This window comes from Passer domesticus, chromosome 15 (genome assembly GCF_036417665.1).
Source record: "Passer domesticus isolate bPasDom1 chromosome 15, bPasDom1.hap1, whole genome shotgun sequence".
Classification (NCBI taxonomy): domain Eukaryota; kingdom Metazoa; phylum Chordata; class Aves; order Passeriformes; family Passeridae; genus Passer; species Passer domesticus.
This window is the reverse complement of record NC_087488.1, coordinates 6,555,491-6,578,432: the sequence shown is the minus strand read 5'-3', so window position 1 is coordinate 6,578,432 and position 22,942 is coordinate 6,555,491. Positions and strand designations below refer to the sequence as shown.

The following is a 22,942-nucleotide window of genomic DNA, read 5'->3' as shown; positions in this document are numbered from 1 at the left end:
ATCTCCTAGAAAAGAACATAACATTTCCCCAGAAGTTAGAAGTATCTTTACCTTTTTATGTGAAGCAGGAGAACTTGACTTTTCTTCGGGTATTTCTGCCTTTTTGTATTTTGTTCTTTTGTGCCTCAGGCAGCAACAGAATTCTCAAGAGAGATGTGATGAAGATGTACTTTCCACTTGGAAGAATGATGCTGTTTGCTGCTTGTCATCTTGGTGTGTTAGGGAAAAGGAAAACCTGTTACCAGCCCTGGAGCTGCGTGGTTGGAAGGTTGCAGTATCCATAACAGATCCCCAGTGTGTTCCATGGTTTAGTCTCAGCCTAAGCTGGCAGTGATGATGTCTGCATGTCAGACATGATGTGCAGTGCTTTATAGAACCTAAATTTGTGGGCAGTCTGGGTTGCAGTTGCAGCTGGAAACACAAACATTACAGGTTTTTCATGCATGTGCTGGATGTTTGTTGCCATTGCATGGTGGTATTTCTGTCTGTAAATAATCCAGTTCTGGACCAACCAGCTGGTTTTGACACTGAAAAATATCTTGGTGAATATTCTGCCTCTCATTTAAAACTTTGTTTCATGGACTAAAATGTTTTATTTGTTTTTGCTTTTGCCCTGGAGAAAGGGTTTGTAGTGATTGCCATGACACACAGGGGAATGAGCCATGGGCTAATACATATGTAGTGAGTATAAAGAGGTGATGATAATGTGATCATTGTAAGTAATCTAGTCAAGGGAGTAGAAACTGCTATATTATATGTACAATGATATTTTCTTTTCACCGCTATCCTGAGGAAAGGATGATTTCAGGTGTCTGTTCACAGAGCTTGAAGAGTCTTCAGCTATGAAGGGTTCTTCAGAGACATCACACTTTATCTGGCCTCATTGAGCAATTGGAAATGAGTGTCACTATCACTGAGAATTTGGTTTTATTATTGAATAGCTATTAAAAAAGGCTACAGAAGCAATGCTTTCCAGAATCTATAACTTTTCTGCAGATTCAAGCTGTGGGAGGATGGATTCTCAGTACCTGAGTGAAGCTCTCAGGGCATGATATACAGCAGAACATTAGGAAAGGAAGACTGTGAAACCTTAGTTATGCTGCATTATTTTCTTGCCATTTTCTGTGGCTATGTTTAAAGAATTGAAATAATGCTCTTGCAAGAACAGAATAGTCTTCCTAAAACACTTTAATGAAGTGGGCAAAATATTTTTTCTGATGATTTGCTATGGCTGGAGAGGAAGGTTAAAATGATGTGTTAATGAATCCTACATATGGTCTACAACACAGGTTTAGAACTGTTTGTATTCTTTCCTCCAAAAAAGGTTGAACAGCAAATTGGATAAAAATTCTGTTTCAAAGTGACCAAGCCTGCTTCTTCCCTGAAGCAATTCACACTTTTTCCAGACTTCATCAACACTGGAATTCTAATCTCTTTAGCTCTTACAGCTGTTTCATTTTCAGGGACCTTCAGAGGCCAATTATTTTGTTAAAATATGCTTATTAATGAATATATGCTGCCATGTAGAAAGAAAAGGCCAATACAGATTTTTTTTTAAGTGCTTCAGAAAGTTTAAGGCCTTCCTAGCTGTGCTTTTGGGAGAGAAGAAGAAATAAAATTGGAATGGCATACTTTGTTTTAGTGTTTTGAGTGTTTTTGGGATGAAGCTTTTTTTTTCCCCCTTTTTTTTTAAAGTGGGACTGATGTACAAGGGATACATCTGTTTCCTTCTACTTACCTCATTAAACAAGGAGGTATGAGGTGCTGGAAAAAGTTAGTGTAGCCTTGTGAGTTCCTTGCCAGGCACCAGTTTCTTTTTGAAGAACATGCCCTAACCTCTGAGTTAGCAAAGGCATCATTCAGTGCTTCTGTTTTCACTGGTTTACTGATGAGACCATGCACAGAGTCATGAAATAAAATTGTGTTGCTGAAACTCCTGGTGCTTCTTCCATGTCCACCAACAAAGCCACGTTTGCATTTGTTCTCCTCTTGTTTTTTTATTGACTGAGGTTTCAATTTTTGATTTTGAGAGGACTACCATCTACTTTCAGCTTCATGTTCATCAAGTCAGTTTTGTCTCGATCCCCCTGATCCCTCCCCAGTGCTGCCACTGTCTCTGCTCTAGACCTACTTTGCTGGGAGAGCTTTGGAAAAGTATTTGGAGTTTAAGTTGTCTCTTCCATCTTTTTTGCTCTTTTGCTGCATCTGATCTAGTCTGACTGGCACACAGAAGCCCTCAGGGCCAGGTGAGTTGCCTTTGGCTTGCCTCTGCTTTAAAAGTGAGAGTTGGCTCCTGCCTCAGTTTCATTGGAAATGCCTTGGAATGGCAGCTGTGCTTTGTCTGCTATTTTGGACAGAAAACTTGTGGAATTGGCCCCGTGTTTTTTCCAAAGAGAAGATCAACATGCTGCAAAGAGAGCAAAACATTGAGAAACATCTAGAAAATCAGCAAATGAGCAGTCTTTTCAATGGTGCTTTTGGAAAAAACCTCCATGCATTTATAATTGCTGTAGTTTTAGTCCAAGTTAAACATGATCTCAAAATCAGACCCTGATTTTCAAAGCTGGCTGTTCTCATGTAAGTCTTTAAGTTTATCAGTAACTGTCTGAATGGATATGCAGGAAAATTTGTAGTCCTTAAAGGACTGAAGTACCATACAAGGCAGATAAATGTGTGTAAAGAGCTCTTGCTCACATATGAACAATTGATATGTCAGTTGCTTTCTTTTGGTGTCATCTTCTATTGAAGTATTTATTTTCTGCTTTTTAAGAAGTGATTAATGAGCTTGTGAGTGATAAATTTATACAAAAAGTGGTGCTGATGATATTGAGGCATTTCTGTGACAGGGAGGAATTTGGAAGGTTGCAGGTGTGACTCCTAGAGAAGGGTGATATGGGGCAGGTTCCTTCACTCCTCCAGGTACTAGGAGGTCTGAAGTTCAGGCTGGGACTTTGGCCAGAGGATGGTCAATCTGCTTTCCCAGACTTCATCTGTGGTTTGGGAATTACAGCAGATTTTGCTTTATCATTATTTCAGACATGGGTGGCTGGACTGTGCTGCAGTGTTACCTTATTCCAGGTACTCTCTGCTCAGACACAGCTTTTGTGTATCCTGGTAATATTTTAGGCTTGAAACAGCAGACATTAGCAGACACCCAGATTTGGAAGGAGAGACTAGCTAAAGGGTTATGACAAAATGGAGCAGAGGATGCCATTACTCAGGCTGGCAGAAAAATAGTTTCTGTAAATTACATGATTTTAGTCTTTTTAGAGAATGAGGGGAAAAGAATAAATGACCCAACATATTCCCACTCTGGTGCTTACTAACTTTTCCCATTTTCTCCCAGTCCAGTGAATAGTCTGTTATTTACCCTACTAGGTATGAAAATCTGTATTTTCCTCTGGCATGTTGCCATGTTGATTAAAATCCCACTGATCTCATTCTCTTTGGGAGCTGCCTTGAAGAAGTTTGAAGTTATGAACTGTGAACTGTCTTCCACTGCAAAAAGTCTATCAGGTAAATAAGTTGGAAATCCCAAATGAGAACAAATGTCCTAATAGGTTGAATATTAATTTTGTTACCAACTATTCCCAGTAGACTTGTAATCTACTGGCTGTTCAAGTAACCTGATTTTCAAGTCTGAATTATCAGTGTGGCAACAAGTACCTATGAAATAATGTGTGGGTAATGAAATACTCTCCTTTAACTTTTATTGGCTTTTCATTGAGGATATCCCTTTGATTGCTGGGAAAGGCAAAACAATAAACCAGATAGTGTTTATTTCTCCCTAGCCTAATTCATCATGCACAATGCTTGTGCATTGACAAGAAACCTAAAAATGTATTTTCTCTGCAGGGATACACTTTGCTAGGGTAGCTAGTTGAGCTGAGGTATATGCTGAAGCATACTGAAGTGACACAGAAGGGTGTAAGCTGTTTAGGAAATGCTTGCATGCTCCTCTGTGAAAGAGCCCTGGATGTTGCATTAATCCACTGCAAGTTAAATTGTAAGTGTGCATGCCATTTAGTAAAGCAGAAAGTACCTGGAATCTTGAATGATGCTTTTCTTTTTAAAGAATTGATTCCTTTTATATTTGTAAAAGTATTCCTCTCTGTGTCACTGGCCTATGAAAGACTAGAAATAAATTCCATTCCAGATCTCTGGTTATTTTCCTTGCCTAATACCAATTTACCAAATTATTTAGGGGAAGTTACAACATCATGTGTCACACAAAGTAACATCAATCAGAAAATTTTGCATGCTGGTTCACAGTCCAGTGTACAACACTCACATCACTGGATCTTGTTCTGTTCTTTAGTTTGAGAAGGGTGAGCAGAGCACAGGACAACCACTGGGCAAAACCCAGTGTGAAGAAAAGTCACTGTGCTTTGAAATCTGAAACAAAGCAAACAGCCTGGGAAGGAGGCTTAACAAGCTCAAGCTGGCTGAGGCAGCACTGGATGTTTGTGAAATTGAAAAGCAAACAGAGCTGTTTGTGTGCTGGCCATGCTGTTCAAGGAAACAAAATTTGTGTTCCATCTGGGAATATTAACAGAGTGTGTCTGTAGAAGAAAGACACAACTGAGAATTTTTGCTGTGTGCCAGTGTGCAAAGTCCTGCAAGTAGTGTGCTATTGAATGAGTTGGTTTTAGCCCAGAAATATGTATCTTGTTGCCTTTTTTTATTGTATGTATTATTTTTTCCCCTTAAACAATGATAAATATTAATGATAAATAACATTAATAACATCAGAGTTAAAATGGCAGCATTGATGAGACTATGGGAAAATATTTGGTTATGGGGGAAAAATAGATATGTGAGGTATTGTTATAGAGGGGACAAAAGCACTGACACTTATTATATGCATAAATGCATTTTCTGGTTATCACATGAATGGTGTTATAATTGCTAAGAGAAATATCTTTGTTATAGTTCATGCTATAAAAATCATTATTTAATGTAGCTGAATGGTATATGCAAATGCACTGCAACCTAAGCAGCACTTCCCATTTTAAGGATATTTTCTTCTGGTTCATGCTAAAAGGTGAAAACAGACAATGTCTACATAAAAGAATAATCAACAACTACTTACCAAAGAAGTTTTTAAACAGGGATCTCAACTGATATCATTCCTGTTTGTGTACTTGTGGCAGGAAATTTAGGTCTTTACAAAAGATTGTTCTTGTCTGGGATGCCTTTGAAGTGGTAGCTACATTTAACTGTCCCTCTCTTGGAATATAGAATAATTTCTTTCATAAAAGAAAGCAGAACAGTGCCTTGTTTAAAGATAACTGATAGCTTGCCTCTTCCAAATTGTGAATAATGTCAGGATCCCCATCTTGGCATGCACTGCTGAGCTATTTTCAGAAAAGTGCAAATAAAAGCTATAATTCCTCCTGGCACATCAGGGGTGTGATGGAGGTGTCTGGCAGCATTTCAGTAAAACAATTAGGCTTAGTGGAAAGGATTCCCTCTAGGCATGACTGTCAGTCAAAGTATAAATAGAGGGTGAGAATCTTACTACCCAGCCTTGGGACCTCCTGGACAGCCAGTTCCAAGCCAGCCAGCACAGGTGACAGGTAATGCTTGTCCCAAGGTTTTTGGATTTACAGCTTGCACACTGACAGGCAAGGGGCTTGACAATGAGATGTGTTACAGTCTGTGAGATGAGGCAGAACTTCAGATATTTCAGTGTTTGATGTTTGTAACAAGGTGTGTGGCTAGGGAAGGCAGATGAGATGTGGATAAATTTTGGGAAGAATTCTAGAATTGAACTATTTATTAAAAATAAGTTTTAGAAGGAGATTTGAAACTCTGTTTGGCTCTGTTGCACAGGAGCACAGTGACAGGATGATTCATTTGCGTTGTATAAGTGGACAATTGTCACTTGCACCTCCACAGCTCACTGTAGGGAATGGAATCAATGACACAGAAACAGGTACTTGATGCTTCCTTGAAAAGAAGTGACCAGGAACATTACAGCACCTGGCCAGTGGAAATTTTGTTTCAAAGGTTTCATAATAAAGTGTTCTTCTGCAAGCAGAGTGAAATTTGCTTTCTCTAACTTTTATTTCTGGCAATTCAAGTTGGTGAGATGTCAAAAGCACTCGTTACAGTGACATTAATGGTGACAGTTCCTTCAGAGTGATTGCCTTATTTTATCAGAGAACACAGGCAGGGCTGGTCTACATGGAGCTTGCCTTGAGGGCACAAGCTGCTGCTTTATACTGCGGATGGGTATCTGGAACTTTCCTTGCTTAATTATTTAAAATATGTAACAAAAAAAGGTGAGGATTATTATATTTCTAATTGAATTTGTGAAACATAATGTGAGAGTCTGTCCTTATTTTGTATATAGGAGATGGCTTTTTAGATAAGATGTATAGAACAGGGTATGAAAGTGGTGGATTATTATTTTCTTTTTATGTTATAGTGACTTTCCTTAAAATACTTCTGCATTTCTTGTTGCAGCATTAGAAATGTTTTCATTTTCCCTGCAAAATGGAGAGCCTCAGGGCTCTGTACTGCACCGGATTCCTCTGCCAAGGCACATCAAAGTGGGGAAAATTCCAGTTTTATTCCCTCATGGTTAGAGTCCATCTTCATCTTGGACTCCAGTGCTAAGTTTTGCTGTAGGTTCTGGTAGTGCTCTACCTCCCAGTTACACCATAAGGCTGCACCTGGAGAGGTAATTTGGGCAAGGGGTCTCCTCCAATTAACTCCCATTTTACCCATCATTTTACCCTCCTGCTCCCTCCTCCCAGGACTCCAGTGACAGCTCTTGCTGGTGGAGATCTCCTGCAGCAACATCTCCAAAATTCAAGCTGATCTTCATGGCGATGTAAATAACTGGTTAAAGCTGCAAGGTCCCAAATCCAGAATAGAACATGCTGTTTCATTCCAGGCAGTTACCCGTGGATTGTGGAATATTTAGCTGATGGCTTGAAGACAGATTTTGTGAAAAAGCTCCTGCATCCTTTAGCTCTCTGCTGGAGATTACAGGGCGAGATTGCTTTAAGCACGTTGTGCTCAAGCGTTTTACATAACGGGAGTAGAGGGAAGGCACGCAAGCCTCAGAAAGTAAAACTTTGGTTGTAGCTTTTCCTGAATCCTGCTTCTTAAGAATTTAGAATTTTCTTTTTTTTATTTCAGGAGGCTATTCTGGAACAATGTGTCTGTGGTATATGCCACAATTTCTCCGGGCTGTTTATTTTTTTGTGTGTGTTAAGATATGTAAATGAATCTTCCTTTTGCCATATGCAGTTACCCTGAAGATTAGCCAGACTTAGTGAGACTGTTCTGTGGCAGGTGTAGGGCTTAATTTTTAAAGTGAATTGAGAATTAAGTAAAAGTAGTTTTAGTTTTTCTTTAGTTTTTTTTTTTTTAAATTTTTATTTTTAGTTTTTCTTTAGTTTTTCCGGTAGTCCACGCTATAAATTTTCCTAGCTGTGTTGTGTGCTATCCTGCTTTCTCCACTGTTATCTGTTTGCAAATTTGGTTAAATGCTGGTATAAAGCAAAGAGGCTATGTGCAGTCAAGGCTGGTTTTTATAAAATATGTGAGTTCCTTTTCAGACCTTCAAGGTATTGGATAGTGTATCAAGATGTGCTAATGCTTGCTTTCAAGTGGAGGGAGTGGATTTCTGCAAAAAATAACTGATGCTTTTAGTTCAGACGAGGCACTGTTGATTTTAAAAGCATCTTTCCGTTGTCATGTTTAATGCACATTCTCTATACTTAAAAAATGGAAATAGAAATTGAGGATGTGGAAGAAGAATATCAAGAATAACTAAACATTGTGGATCAGTTATAGGTTTATTTTAAAAGAGGGGTTTTAAATTTGAAAATGGATGTTGCTTTACATTTAATGTCAAAACTTAATGCCTTACCTCATATAAACTGTTTTTGTAAGAATAAATCCCATTTATTTGATGTTTTTAATAATTTTGGTTTCCTTTATGCTCTAATGGTCATGCATAACTATACCACTGAAGAGATAACAAGTGAAACTGAGGGCTCCAGTAGTCACTTGGGAGATGACTTAAGCTGTGGGATAAACATAATAGTTGGGTGTATTTGCTAGAATGATCCATAGTGGTTGGAAGTTACAATTTAGAGTGAGACCTGCACTTCCTAATGATCCCTCTGAGATGAGAAATTTTGATTATCTGATCTTCTGAATATTCAGGAAGATATGTAATATCATTTTACACCTTCTTGAAATATTTCTGTTGGTAGGTGTCATGCTAACCATAAAACTTTTACAAAAATTGAGATCTGGGACTTGGGCTGGGCCTCAATATTTTGAAGGAGATGAATGGTACAAAAGAGTTCCCTTTCCAAGGGGATGTTTGCCTCCTTTTCTGTGCTGAAGGTGAACAATTAGAATCCCCAGATTTGTTACTCTGAGGACCCAATTTGGAGCTAATTCTTCTGCAGACTGCTCCTGGTGTGTGAACGTGTCAGAGGAGTGCTGTGCCTGTGGCTCCTGCTTCTAAAGATGATGACTTAGTAGCCATCATTTCTCTGCTGCAGCATCATTTGCTGCCTCTGTGAGGCTTCCAGCTGCAGACTTCAGGGACTGTCAGAACTGCTTGTCTCATGGAAAAACAAAAGTATTCTCCAGCAGGAACATCTGAATCAGTCTGTCTCTGTGAAGTTGTTCCTACTACAGCTATAGCTGCTCAGGATGCTTCAGAGCCATGGGATGTTAGTTCTGTGCAGTTGATCCAGTATGTGGGTCTCATCTATAAGCTTAAATAAAACCAGAATGAAAGCCTCCAGGTGTGGGACCTGTACTCCTGTACTGGGCACAGCACCAGTTTTTTATGTTGGAATCCCAAAGGTAGCAGCCCTGGGGTGTGTGTTGGGGCAGGAGCTCAGTCTCTGTCACGGTGCAGTTGCAAGGGAAACGCTCGTTGATCTGTTTATACCAGCTCTTGAGGTCTCCTGGTTGTTTCTAAAACTCTGTGATTCATTACTTCATCAGATCCATACCCCCAGGAATTCTCTTGTGTGGGAGTGTGCAGAATAACCTTGGGAGGAATTGCCAAGGTTTTTCATTTTGGTCTGTTTAAAGGAATGCAATAAGAAAAAAAAAGGACTTGTAATGGTGATGACAATTATGACTGCTGGTTATCTTCAGAATTTAGCACCAGTGAAGTGCATCTCTTATATAGGGCAAGCTATGAATTGTGAAATGACAATGCAGCTTTGGTTGTTGTAGGTCAGCATTGATGTGCATTGGATTTCAGAATCTATGAATGTCAGTCTGCCACATCATTTATATTTGGGTTTATTTTTAGTTTTTCTAGTTGAGTAAACTTCGAGTTCGTGGAGGTGCTATAGACTTCAAGTGCCCAGGAGACAGAATTTCAGCAGTTGCAATCTTGTGCCTCACTAAAGAAGTAAATCTTCCTTGGCAGCGTGTCGTGACTGTATCAGGTGCTTCTGCTCAGAATTTGTTGCTGATGAATGTTCTTTTGTCCTAAGATCATGAAGGCTGTTCCTGCAGAATATTACAGCTTGCTGTGGGGTGCCGGCTACGTGTGGACATCCCACTGACAGTCAGATTGCTCCTGAATGATGCCTGAGTGCAGGGGTTTTGTTCAGAAGGGGTTAACTCACTGAGTCAGCATCCCTAAATGCTCTGTTACTGGGATGCTTGCCAGATGAAATCATGGATCCAAACAATTAAAAAACAAACTCAAGAGGTCAAATGTGTCCATGCCAATGTAAATCACAAGTACCATGAATCCAAGCTGGATTTCCTATCCATGATCCTACCAACATGGGACATACCTGGTTCTCCAGTATCCATTCTGCACATGCTTGGTTGCAGAATCCCTGCTTAAAAACTTCCTGGCAACCTTGCAGGGGCCATGACATTTTACTTTGTGAAGGTGGGAGACAACTCAAAGAGCCGTGGGGGTTTTGGATTGGGTTTATTCTGCAAGCTGTTTAGGAGTGTGTGACAGCCTGCCTGGGGCAGCCTCAGCTCTCTGCTGAGGTAGAAGCCAGCCCAGGCAATGCTCTGTGTGAGCTGCAGTCACTCCCTGGACACCAGCACTGGGAGAGGGAGGAGAAAGCCCCATTGCAAAGTTTTTGGGAGACTGGGCAATGAAGAAATGAAGGAATGTCTGCCAGTGGTTGGGACTGAGACTTTTTTGGGGTGGAGTAGAGACCAGTAGAGACATTGCTCTCTGTGACAGGACTGGTGTCTGAGGCAGGCCACACAGTGGAGTTATATGTGCATATATGATGAAGGGAATGAGATGAGAAAGGAGAAGAGAGATAAAAAATGTTTGGCTTTTTAAAGAAAAAGAATTCCTGGACTTCTGAGCAAATGTTTTTCTTCAGCAAGATCCACTGCAGTTCATGCCTAGAGTAGTTGTTTTTTTCCCCTGCTCATCTGTAGTTCTCCTCAGTGCACCTTTCCCCATGAGAGGAGGGAGAGCAGCTTGCTGCTGCAGGAGGAGAGCATCTGTGAATAACTTCTACTCATGTTCCATTCTGAAAAATCAATACAGCTGGGAGATTTCAATTGGAGGCAGTATGCTTGTTTTCATCTACAGCTCACATGAAACCTAAAATTTATGTGCATATTTCTCACAGAATCACCCATCTGTTACCTTAGAACATGTTTTTATATGTATAAATAAGCTTATTTTGCAGTTGAGAGAACATAAAAAATTATCTATAGGCTCTGTAGGTATCTCAGGAGTTGCCTTCTGCAGTAATGTGGTGAAATGAAGACTGTCCAAGAGTTAGTATTAATGATACCAGAAGGATCAACTTAGGTTGAGATTTTATTTTACAGTTTAAATCAAGAAAAGTATTTTTAAGAACATCTTGGTAACTTTTGCTTTTGCTGAAAATTTGGAAGTAGTGGAAACTTATCTTCCTTGTCTGGGACTCTAGCTTTTAAATGATCTACCCCACAAATACATATTCCATTATTATAATTATGCTTTTCATGTGTAATTTACATTGCAGGTGAAGAGGGTGCATAGCTTTAAAGGACTGACTGTGCAATTTCTCATGAGATCAAGTTTTACAGACTCCAAGCCAGTATCAATGTCATGCAGGAGAAATCACCTCCCTTCAGTTAGCCTTCTCTCACAAAGCTTTCCTGCAGTTTCTTAAAAGATTCTCACAGTGTTCTTGTGTTAAATATCAGAGACTTGACCAATAGCCAGAGGCCTGTAATATTCAACTGGAGTGCAGGAAAGTGAATTGGGAACTAATTCTGTTTGTATTTCAGAAATGGTCATCAACTCCACGCTGGGGGCAGAAATGGTAGACTTGTAGAACACTCTCAGTGCCAATCTGCTTTGTATGGTCCTCTTGACTGGGAAGTTGGAGCCTTCCTGGAGAGAAAGTCTTGAGTGGTAAATTGAAAGCCTTGTCTAGGATCAAGCAGGAACTGAATCCTGGTAGGACAGAGAAAGCATGTCTAATTCTAGGAATTTCATCTGAGCTGAAGAATCAGCAAGAGAAAGGAAAAGCTGTCTGACTGCAGAAATAGCACAGTGGAACACTTAGAGGAAGCTTACTGATTGAAACCTAGCACTGAAGGGTTTTGCAGTAACAGTCCTCAAAGCCTCTTCTGTTCCATTTGCATGGCTCAAAACCAATCTAGTCTATAAAAACCCCAGTTTTTCTGTTATTTAACAACAGCAGGTAGTATTTTCTCAAGTGGTGCCCCAGTAAAGAAGAGACCCTGCTTGCTCACTGCTCTGACTGGGGCTGGGCTAGGCGAGCCTCTAACTGTACTGGCAGCATCCCAAACGTGGCAGTGCCCACACCTGCACCTGTCTGAGCTAGAAACTAGTTCATTTTGAGAACTTACTGGGATTGAGAGATAGTGGCCCATTTTGCATGAGAGAGCAAGTAACGAACGTTAATGTGCAGTGAATTTGTCAAAAATCATTAATAGGAAAAGAGTGTGTGCTGGGAAGCAATTAAACCTGAGCTGATAGAGGAAGCTCACTGTACTGTGAGATTACCTGCCAAATATGCTTAGACAAACAAAATGTGTATTGTAAGTAACATTTCATGTCTTAGCTGTGACCTTAAGTGATATTTTAAAAGGGTATTTATTGATACTCATGTTTTTGTACAAGTTAGTCCTGAGTGGGCTTTGCAAGCTTTAAGAACTAATAGAGGACCCACACAAACCAGGTTGAAAAGGTCTTTTTCCAATATATCACTGAATTTGTGGGGTCCTCTTATATAATGAGTGATCTAGATTAAAGTTGCTGACATTCAAATAAAGGCATCCAGTGAGAAAACCCCAGCAGTTCTCTCACTGGTTCTTCTCACACTTCTAGAATGTATTTTACACTTTCTTGAACAGATGAGATCGAGCTCTCTCCTAGTGCTTTCTTTACTCTATAAAAAAGTGTGAAGCAGCCTTCTGTAGAGAAATTGGCTAGAGTCAGTAGAGGTTCTCTGACTCATTCTCAGTCTTCTCAATTTTGTGACTCTACAACAAGAATGCCCAAGGCCTATTTTCATAAATACAAGCTATGCATTGTAATTTTAATTAAAGTAATGGTTGCTGGTAGACCAAATACACAAGCAACTTTATAAATATATCAGTGTTGGTTTAACATCCATCAAAATTGCCACCTGGTCCTGTCCAGTTTGTCATTGTACATAGGAAAAAAGCTCTGAAGACTGCTAATCTTGAGGCTTCTACACGTATGGAACCCAGGGTGGTTCTGATGATTTGCTCCTTAAACTCTTTGTAGGATTCTGCAGTACTAATTGGACGTTAGATGATGGCAAAATGGTCAGGGATGAAAAGCCTGTCCAATATCTCAAGAAACATTTAAAGCTAATTTTAATTCCATTCTTTTGGGGACAACTATCTGGATAGGAAATAGCTCTAGATATGTCAGATATAATTTTTTATTGAGATCCTTGAAATACTTTTCTTTTTCTCTCAACTTCTGTGTCAAAATAGACAGGAAAGTAAGCCAAGTAATTTTCATCTGAACCCAATTCCTTATGTTTGAATTTTCAGTGCAAGATTTCAGCATGATCCTTTGAAGAGAGTGTTGGGGTACTATACTTGTGCAATGACTGAGGAAAAAGAGTTGCTGACAAAGAAAGACTCATCTTTATAGCAAAGGAGCTTATGAAAGTCTGCGTCAGAAATTAGTTTAGATCTTTCCTGCAAATAGAAACTATATTTTTCAAGTGAAATTTTGTTTGTTTCTGCCCTTTGCTCTCTACTTTCGAATAAGACATGAGTCAAGCATTAATACACTTCTATTTCTGAGTTATGATAATAAAAGAATGAGGGGATAATTTGAGTGATCTAAGGAAAAGGATTTATCTTAGGTCTGCTGCTAAAGGTAGTTTATTGCATTGGATCACTTCAGCTGGTGCACATAAAGTTCTAATTCCTGTCTATAAGCCTCACCAGTGATGCTTAACTGCAGCCATAGAACATGGCTTAATCAGCTCAGTAAATACTGCAGCCAGTCTGAGATTTGCTGGATCCTGTGTGTTTGGGCACAAATGCATTTGGGCATGGTGGTCATTAAGTCTCACTTGTCCAGTGATATTCTCCAGAACCTGGCTGTATCCAAAGAAACAGAATTCCCCAGTGTTTTGATCTTGGCAATACCGGCCATTTTTCTGATAAACCCTGTATGAAGAAAGGATCTTTGCATGCTTCTTGGAAGTCTTTCTTTTCCTTGCCACGCATGCTTCTAATCTCTTCTAGTCTTCATCCCTTAGGCTGGCTTCATACTTGCCAATTCACATATCTGCACTGTGAAGGAAAGAGATCTTGAAATAAAGTAAGCTTCAGTACTATGAATTTAAGGTCTAACTAATATTTACAGTTCCTTTAGTTATTTTTCTTGTGTTTTAATTAAGAATTCATGTTCCCTGAACAGATATTGAAGAGCTGAAGGCATTCAGTGAACCTAAGTCAGACCTGGTGCAGTGTCTGTGTAGCAAATGTAACACTTAAACTAGATGTTCAAAATGGTGGTGTCAATATCTTTCTTCCTGACCCATTTAATTAGATAATATACATATTATTTCTACTTTGTATTGTGAGTTAAACTTTTAATTCTGTAACTGCATTTAAATGCAAACCATTTCTTTTCAAATTCAAGTCCTTAAATGATGTTTTTCCAATTCAAATATCATGGTAAAATATATTCCCCCAGAGGCTTGGTACAGTGTGAAAATGTGCGAATAATGGATACATGTGCAGTGTACATCTTCCTACCAGATGGTACTGTTCAAATTTATAGTGTGTTGCATAATTGCTTTAGAAGAGGCTGAATGAATTTGCTTAATTTTAAAATTTCTTTTGTAAATGTTGAAGGATTTTTCTTGCAATGTGTGATGTTAGTTCATTGCCAGTTTTGTCACAGCACTGATCTAGAGCAGACACCTGAGTTAAAAGAAGATATAACATCCCTATCTGTTACCAGTTGGAGGGCAAACAGTTTTTGAGATTTTAAAATAACAAGTTTAACTATTGATTCTGGCATATCAGTAAAATAAACCTTTTTGCCTTTAGATATACAATTCACATGAGTCAATGCATTGGTACTAGGAATGATTTTGGTTCATTATTATAAGACAGCTTGGAAGACTTATTTTCCTTGCTGCTTCTCTCAGATTTCTGTTAGGACATTTACTGAGTGTCCAAGCTGTGGTCTTGCACACGAGTAGTTGTTAGAGTATAGCATTTAGCTACTTGCAGTGTGTGTGTTTCCCAGTGATTCAGAAATTACTGTGGAAGCTGAGTGATGTTTGTCAGTGTTGGCTCAGGATGCTATCTTAATGAAACATATAGTCCTTCAAATGTGCTCAACAAATGCAGAAAAATTCTTATGTTTCTTAACATTGTGTTAAATGCAAATAAAACCAGTAAAGCTGTCTGGGAGAAAATGCTTGCAAAAGTGTGCTGGGTGAGTCACTTTGTACAAGCAGATGTCCTCACTGCTTAAAATGAAGACCACCTGTAAAACATACATTTAGGGATGAATTATCAGGCTTCTGCCACTCGTGACCTTGGACAGAATTCTGTAGATGACTAACAGTCCATTTACAAATATAATCTGTGCACGATTTCAGCTTAAGGGCAGTTTGTGTTGGAGGAGGAAGGAAGCAAACCTAAAATACTCATGGTAAAATCAAAAGCTTTGTTTTGGTTTTCTGTGAAACTCTATCTGCTGTTTTCTAGTGGAGTAGAATGGAATAAGATCTTATTTTATCACTTGTTTCTGCCCCCCATTTAATTCACTTTTGGTTTTGATAAGAACACTTGGATCCCTATAAGTCTGTGGGATCTGATGGGATTCATCCAAGAGTACTCAAGGAGCTGGCTGAGGCCTCAATGGTTTTTGAAAGGTCTCAGGAATCTGGAGAGGTACCAGTTTACTAGAAGCTGGCTAATGTCCAAATTTTCAAAAAGAGCAAGAGGGATGGTCCTGCCTACAGGCCTGATGATCTCACTGGGATGCCTGGTATAATTACAGAGATGATCATTCCGTGAGTTATTGAAAAACATCTGAAAGACAGCACAGTCATTTGTCACAGCAGGTTCATGAGGGGGAATTCCCGCTTGACGAATTTCATTTCCTTTTCTAACAAGGTAACTCATCTCGTTGATCAAGGGAAACCAGTTGATGTATTCTTTTTGGGTTTTGGTAAAGCTTCTGATACTGTCTCTCACAGGATCCTTCTGGACACATCCCATGATGGGTGAGCAGCTGGCTCATGGTCTGGGGAGAGGGTTACAGTGACAGGGGTGACAGCAGGCTGGTGACCTGCCACTAATGGGGTTCCACAGGGCTCCATCCTCAGTCCTGTGCTCTTCAAGGTCCTCATACATGACTTGCATGGGATACTCAGGGTACTAAATTGGGAAGAGCCATTGATTCCCCTGAGGACAGAGAGGCTCTGCAGAGAGATCCTGACAAATCAGAGGGCTGGGAGTCCCCACGTTGTGCAGTTTAACAGAGAGGTGACTGCCTTGTTCATTGGAGAAACAACAAACTATTTTTAAAGCCATTGAAAATGAATTTATCAGTTTTAATTTGTTAAAAGGGAATCAAGGTGACCTCTTTGGTTCTAAAATGTTGACACAAAAATACTACTGAAAGGGGCAAAATATGAATTACATTAAAAGCACAGTGGTGACAGCAGCCACCACCTTGCTGCAACTAATTTTATGGATTTTTAATACAATAATTTATTTTGCAAGATTCTCTAGAGAAATCTTGAAATGCAAAAAGAAAAACACAAAACCAAAATTTCTAGAAGGTTGGAAGAAAGAAATAATTAAAAAAATTATACAGCTGGTTTGATAAACTAGTGTTCACATTCTGGTCCAGACAAAATCTGTCAAATTAAACACTGATTAACCCAAATGAACCCTTAATTTAAGCATTATCTCTTTTGGTCAAACTCTGTCATTGATGGCTAAAATGCTATTAATAACTGTATACCTAGGATTAACTTACAACAGTCCTACACGTGCCAACACCAGCTTTCCATGATCTTCCTGGTACTCTGATAAGTGTATAACAATTGAAATGATACCTGTCATTCAATTTGTCTGTATTTTGGAAATTGCACAACTTGCTGAACTTTGTTCTAAATCTGTAATTAGCTACTTCTAGCAGAAAAATGAGTTACTATTCTAGTCTACCCAAGACTCATAATTGACTAAATTTGGATCTTCCAGGAGTCAGTATGTCTGTCTGCATTTTAGCCTCATTTATAACTTCATGGAAGACTGATCTTTGCTTTGTACTTCATGGCCCATTGTGCTCCATAAGGTTAAATGTAGCCTACTCTGTATAACTGTTTTATAGTTCTAAAATAATATATTTGTTTTACTAATGGTGAACTTCTAAGAGTTTCAGACATGCTTGCTCCTGCACTCCCGACATGTAGGTTTCAGACTAAAAGGTTTGTACTTAATTATATGGACTTAAATAAATCTGGCAATCAAGCCATGCAAAGCAGAATGGATATGTTGGCAATGTAGCCAGACTGTCTAGAATTCAAAGTGATTTAAAGAGAAAAGCAGGACCTTGGATGGGGGAAGGCCAGGCTGTAACTTTTAAGCTTTCAGATGCAAGATTTATATGTTCTTTTTTTTGTTTTCCTTTTCAGTAGGTGGATAAAAGAGTAATTTTGTTATTAGAGTAAGAGGCAATGGGTTTAGAGAAAATATTTTACAGCTGCACAAAAAGAGTAGGTTACATGCATTAGTCCTAGTAGTAACAATACCATGCTAGATTTGTATATGGCCCTAGATATTTGTGATAATTTATGCCAGAATTTCCTATCTGTAAAACAGATACTGAGAAGGATAACTCTTTTAATGAATTTTCTTCTGAGGTACTTTTAATTTAAAAAGTACTGTAAAATCTTGTGCTCTCTGCAGGGGGTTATTGTGTATAACAGAACCTTCACTGGGTTTTATCCTTTGGAGCGTTACAAAGTTTCCTTGTTACTGGGTACAGAAATACTGTAGTCCAATCTAGGAGCAATAAAAGCTGTAGTCACAAGGACAATCATGTCCTAAGAATGTGACAGTTGCCTTGAGAAATGCTTTACCAGTGTAGGGAAGTTATGCACTGTTTTGATGAGCTTTGTTCACAAGTCAAAGGATGTCCTGAAGTAGTAGAAGGAGGGCTTGGCACCATTTGGTCCTTCTTCCAGACGGTCCTGGTGACAATATAGGTTACATCTGTTTGTCTGGACATGTGATGCTGACTAGTGGTGACTTTTTGAAGTCTGGCATATGCGTCAAAGCCAAGTGATGAAGTGCTGAACAAGGCCAAACCATTTTAGGACTTTGGTGCAGCCTGGAACAAGGCCTGGACTATTTTGGTGCTTGGCCTGAGCAAAATCTGCTGTGCACGTCTGCACCTCAATCAGCATTACCAAAGTGTGAGAGAGAGGCAAGAACAAAAAAGTGAGAAGCTGGTCTCTTTCCAAGGCTGAAGGCAAAGTTACATTGGTGGAGAAGCAGCTGGGACAGCTGTGGTGGAAGGGGCAGGGTGGGGTGGTAGGACAGGTCCTGCTGGGCTCAGCAGGGGCAGGCAGGTGCAGTGAGGAGCTGCTCCCCTCCCTCTGCTCAGGCTGAACTCCGTGTCTGGGGCTCTGGAGTGGTTCCTGAAACCTGGGCATGCTGCAGTCCCTGGCCCTTGCTGAGCCTCTTTGTAGGGAAACAGTGAAGAAGGCAGAATGAAATGTTACTGGAGAGTGTGTGAGTGTGTAAAAATCTCTGTGTGTACATATACACTCATGATAAAACCGTGCATGACTTTGACATGACATGGACAAATGTGAGTATTATATATTTGGAATTTCCCACTATGAGTCTGCCGGATTTACAGGGGGAATATCTAAGCCAACCTGAGGCAGAAAAATCAAGAGCAGTGAGTTTCCAGCTCAGTGGAGCATATTTCACCTCCTCCCCAAGGGGAAATGCAGAACATTTCCTTATAATTCAGGTGTGTAAATGAGAAGCACTCCAGGTGCATTATATCAGCCTTTTCTTGTGGCTGCAGCTTACTTACAGAATCACTTTTTCAGCAGTGGTATTTAATCTGTGGTCACTCTTATAAAATTAATATCATAGTTCTGATCAATTTACATCTGATTTAGATGTCAGATAAGAAATTTAGGTTATAGTTTGGTCATTTACATAGTTTGTACATGCATTGTAGCAGTGTGACCATCAGTGCATAAAATATATTTTTGGAAGAGATTATACTATCTATGAGTGTACTGTCTCTTTTCAGATTTCTGCACTGTTCCCTTAAATTAATGAAGATGCCTAATTTATTAGATAACAAAATATTGTTGATGCTTACATTTCTAAAGAATCCTGTAAGGTACATAAAAAGTGAGTTTTGATCCAAGCTGAAATGACAGCACTGTCCTACCCTTTTATTCATTAGATACTTTGAGGAAATAGCCTTTGACACATACATCTCAGAACAAATGTATTTTACCCTATTATTGACAGGCTAACAGCCCTGTATAAATCAGTGTTTCCTGCAGTTCAGCTCAGCCCAATCTGCTCTAACAATAAGGTGCCCATGGGCTGAGGCTGCTGTACAGGGGTCTGATTCCTCGTTCTGGTCTCTTAATATGGCTTTCATCAGTTGCAGTTTCATTATTGCAATACTGCTGCACCATTAACCAGGACGTGCACATGGGCATTGGGAGAATTTCTTGGATCAGTGAAACAAAATCTCAGAATGTGTTGGAAGGAACCTCAAGAGGTCACCTGGCCCAAGCCCCTGCTCAGGCAGGGTCAGCTGGACCACGCTGCCCAGGGCTGTGTCCAAACAGCTCCTGAACATCCCTGAGGATGGAGAGTCCTCAGCCTCCTGGGTGACCTGTGCCACTGCTTGGGCACTCTTCCAGTGAAAAAATGATCCCTGGTGTGCAGAGGGAGCTTCCCATGTTTCAGTGTGTGTCCGTCTCTGCTGATACTGGGCACCACTGAAAGGAGCCTGGCACTATCTTCTCTGCTGCCATCTTATTACAAAAGCTCCATACCTTCTTGGTGATTTCTCATGGGCAGCTCCTCACAGCACTGACTCCTCCTTCACAGCACAGCCAACAAACTCCATCTAACTTCTCAATGAGCTAACCTACTCCTTTACAATACCCATCCTAACTGGACCTAGCTGTGGCCTATTAAAAGCAGGCCTGTTCCTAATTCTTGATAATTAGCGCAGCTGTAACTCCTGAGGGTGAGATTACCTTCATCACTATCTCTATTCTCCTACATTCCATCCATCCACATTTCTCTGCATCCTCCCTTCAGGAACAGCCAAGAGTGACAGACAGTAAGGAGTGAAGTGGAAGGCAGAAGAAGCTGTCATACCACTTGCAGCTAATTCGGAATTGGTGTGGGAAAATGTTCAGCATTTCAGGTGAAAAAACATTGCCTGCCTTGAGGTGTTTATCTGGCATTGTCTTTGTAGTTGGTACAGATGGCAACACCTTCCTTAGATTTTAATGTAAGAGCTGAGTGTATTTTTACATTTTTGCTGTTGTGGAGATTATGATATGGGAATGATCAAGTGCTACAGTTGTGCTGGTTTTCTTGTCTGAGCATTTTTAAGGTTGATGGGCTTTCCATGAGAGCACAACAAAATGAGGATTGAAATATGGTGAGTGCTGCAAATCTGCATAAAAGAAAAATCATGCAACTGCCTGGAATAAGGTATTTGTATTCACTTCCTGCTCTTGCCTGAGAAAAGATTTTTCTCCCTTTGCCTTTAAAACAGAAGTTTTCTTTGAAAATGGTTTTATGTAAACCAGGATTGCAAGTGCAGTTGTCTGCAGGTGACTTTGAGCAAGATTTTTGAGTCCTGGGGATATTTCCTTATTTATGTATTTAATTTTGAAGGTTTTTAAAATACACTTTCTCCTTTTGAATTTTGGGGAACCTAAAACTTCCCTTAAGTTCAGAGTGCAAGACAAAGTTTGATGTGACATTTGTACAGTGATGTTAACTGGGACTTATTTGCTTGTCTTGTGCCAAAAAGTACAGAATTGCAGTACCACAGAAGAAGAGTTCATATTTTAAATATTTAGACTCTAGAACATGAAATTAACAAGGCAGGAAAAATATGTGCAAGACTATCTGATAATCTGATATTTTAGCAATAACTTAATCTAAGTATATTTTAAATGATAATCTTACAAGGACTGGAAAAGTTTTGGATGAAGATGAAATAATCTCTGAGGGGGGGGGAAAAAGCCCCAACAAATGATCAGCTTTTTAAAAGTAGCTTGGATGATCAAATTCCACTATGTCACTATTCCAGTAGGCTCTGCAGTATATGTCAAGTAAATATAGTTTGCATATATGTGAGTATTTGTTAACAGAAACAGTAAAGAAAACTCTGCTTCCTTTGTTTTACTCCATGAAGACCTTGAAACCCCTTTCTAGTATGGCACAAAAAAGCTCCAATTTAGCTTCTGAACTTCCTTTTCCTCTCTCCTCATGTGCAAGCTGATGTGGAAATTTCCTAAAGTGTAAAAAAGCATGGGCTCTGGATATATCAAATAAAATTTTAATAATTTGGAAGGTGTGAAGAGGTAAATGTATAAATAATCACAACCCCAAGCTGAATTCTAAATTTTTTGAAACAAGGGCAGAGTATAATAGGAACTCAGCAGCTGCAGTTTGTTAGTGTACTTGATTACTGAAGCACAAAGAAAATCCAATAATCTACTAGAATCTAATTCAGTGTTGCAAAGTTTTATTAGCTGCTAGTTTGAATGTGATTGCAGTGAAATTAATAGTGGAAGATTAACCTTATCTTCTTTTCACTGTTTATGTTTAGAAATGCTTTTTGTCTTCTCATTACTGAATATCTTGCTTGAAATATTTTTTTCTCTGAGTCACCAGTATACTGTTTTTTTCTGATAGAAGGTTGTCTTTTGCAGCCTTGATAATGATCTGAAAACACTCAGAGAAGCTCCATTTGGTTCTGCAGTATAGTAAATGAAACACACTGAGATACAAAAAGCAGTTAATCAAATTTTAGTTCCCCCTTGGCCTTTTTATTATCTACAGAAGTATAAATGTGCTTCTTCTATATAGTCATCATAATTTAATTTTTTTAGCCATTTAGGTGATTTTCTGTTCTTTAAGTGTCCTTTCTTTTGTCTGACACTTCTACCAGTGTTTTGAAATAGCAGACAGTTTTATAGGTGAAATTGTAGTGGTGCCTCACAGAGATTGTCTTGATTTGTGCCAAGTCTATAAAAGTGGCACAAAATGATAATGGCTTTCTCCTACCTTTGCTACATTCTTTTATAGCCAGTTGAAAAATAGAAAGCTGCTTGAGTAAGAATTTTTCTCTGACTGTCATTAATATTCAGATAATTCATTTTTTTATCCTTTCAGTGATACTTTTCTGATGGGCCACTGTTTAAAATGGCTTGCACTTGCTTACTATGACAATCCTGTTGCCCATTGAATTGCATCAAGTTTTATGTTTTAATCTCACTGCTGGGCTGCCCTGGAGCTGTTGTCCAGCCTCTGCTGTTCTGTTCCTGCCTTTCAGATCTACGGCCAGGAGTCCTTATTTGTGCAAAGGTAATGCTTGGGATGATACTGTTGGCTTTGGGTCTACTGTTAAACAGCTACTAAAATAGTCCAGTTTTCCAAAAGCCAGAGTTTAATCTTTACATAATGTTGAGAAAATAAGAGTTTCATTGCACAGCTGTTGGCATGATAATAAATGTGAACACTGGAGTCCTATACTGCAAACAAAAAGCACATCTGTTCTCTCTGTGGAATGTTTTAACATTTATCACTGACCATTCAGTAGGCTTATCTCTGTCTTTTTGGCCAAACAATATGATGAAGTCTATGAAAATGTTTTAGTGGCATAAATCTGAACAGCCCTTTACTTGAACAAGGCCACCTTCTAGCCCATGAGCTATATTGAAGCTTTTGTGACTGGGAATGCATCAAAAGGTCTTTGGTCAGAGATAAAGGTTAAAAAATATCTCCATTCTAAAAAATTCACTTAGAGTCCTTAAAATAGGCCAGCAAATGAGACACCTGACTAAACTCATTATAAAAATATTCAATTTTTGTTAAGGCTAGTGTAAAGAGCTTGTCCTAACACTGAAAAAAACGTACGTGAATGCACATTTGGGTATAGTGTGGGATTTGCTTTTGTCACAGGCTGCAGAAATATTGGCTGATATAAATCCACATCTGACAGAAGTCAGATCTCTGGATGGTCTTCCAGGACATTGTCCAACATGGGAACTCAATAACCAGCTGTCAAAAACCCTCCCAGTTCTAGTAACTCAAAAAGTTTGCTCTTCATTTTAGAGAATTTATGTAAGTCTGTTTCCCAGTGTTGGTATTCCCATGATTCTGCAGTGTTCTCATTTAACTT

At 39.2% G+C, this 22,942-nt stretch overlaps 1 protein-coding gene across 7 annotated transcripts in view; it reads left to right on the top strand.

Annotated features, from left to right (window-relative positions):
* GRIN2A (glutamate ionotropic receptor NMDA type subunit 2A) overlaps window positions 1–22,942 on the top strand; it is a 161,311-nt gene that overhangs the window by 18,339 nt on the left and 120,030 nt on the right. The window contains exons 1-2 of one of the 7 annotated variants that reach the window (XM_064390751.1): window positions 19,798–19,945; window positions 22,094–22,125. The exons of 3 other annotated variants lie outside the window; for them this stretch is intronic. In XM_064390751.1, the coding sequence (XP_064246821.1) occupies window positions 19,930–19,945; window positions 22,094–22,125 (48 nt within the window). In that variant the 5' untranslated portion in view covers window positions 19,798–19,929. Of the gene's footprint in view, window positions 1–19,789; window positions 20,033–20,165; window positions 20,186–22,093; window positions 22,126–22,942 lie in introns of those variants that run through there. 3 more of the 7 variants (XM_064390754.1, XM_064390752.1, XM_064390753.1) reach the window with 3 other exon arrangements.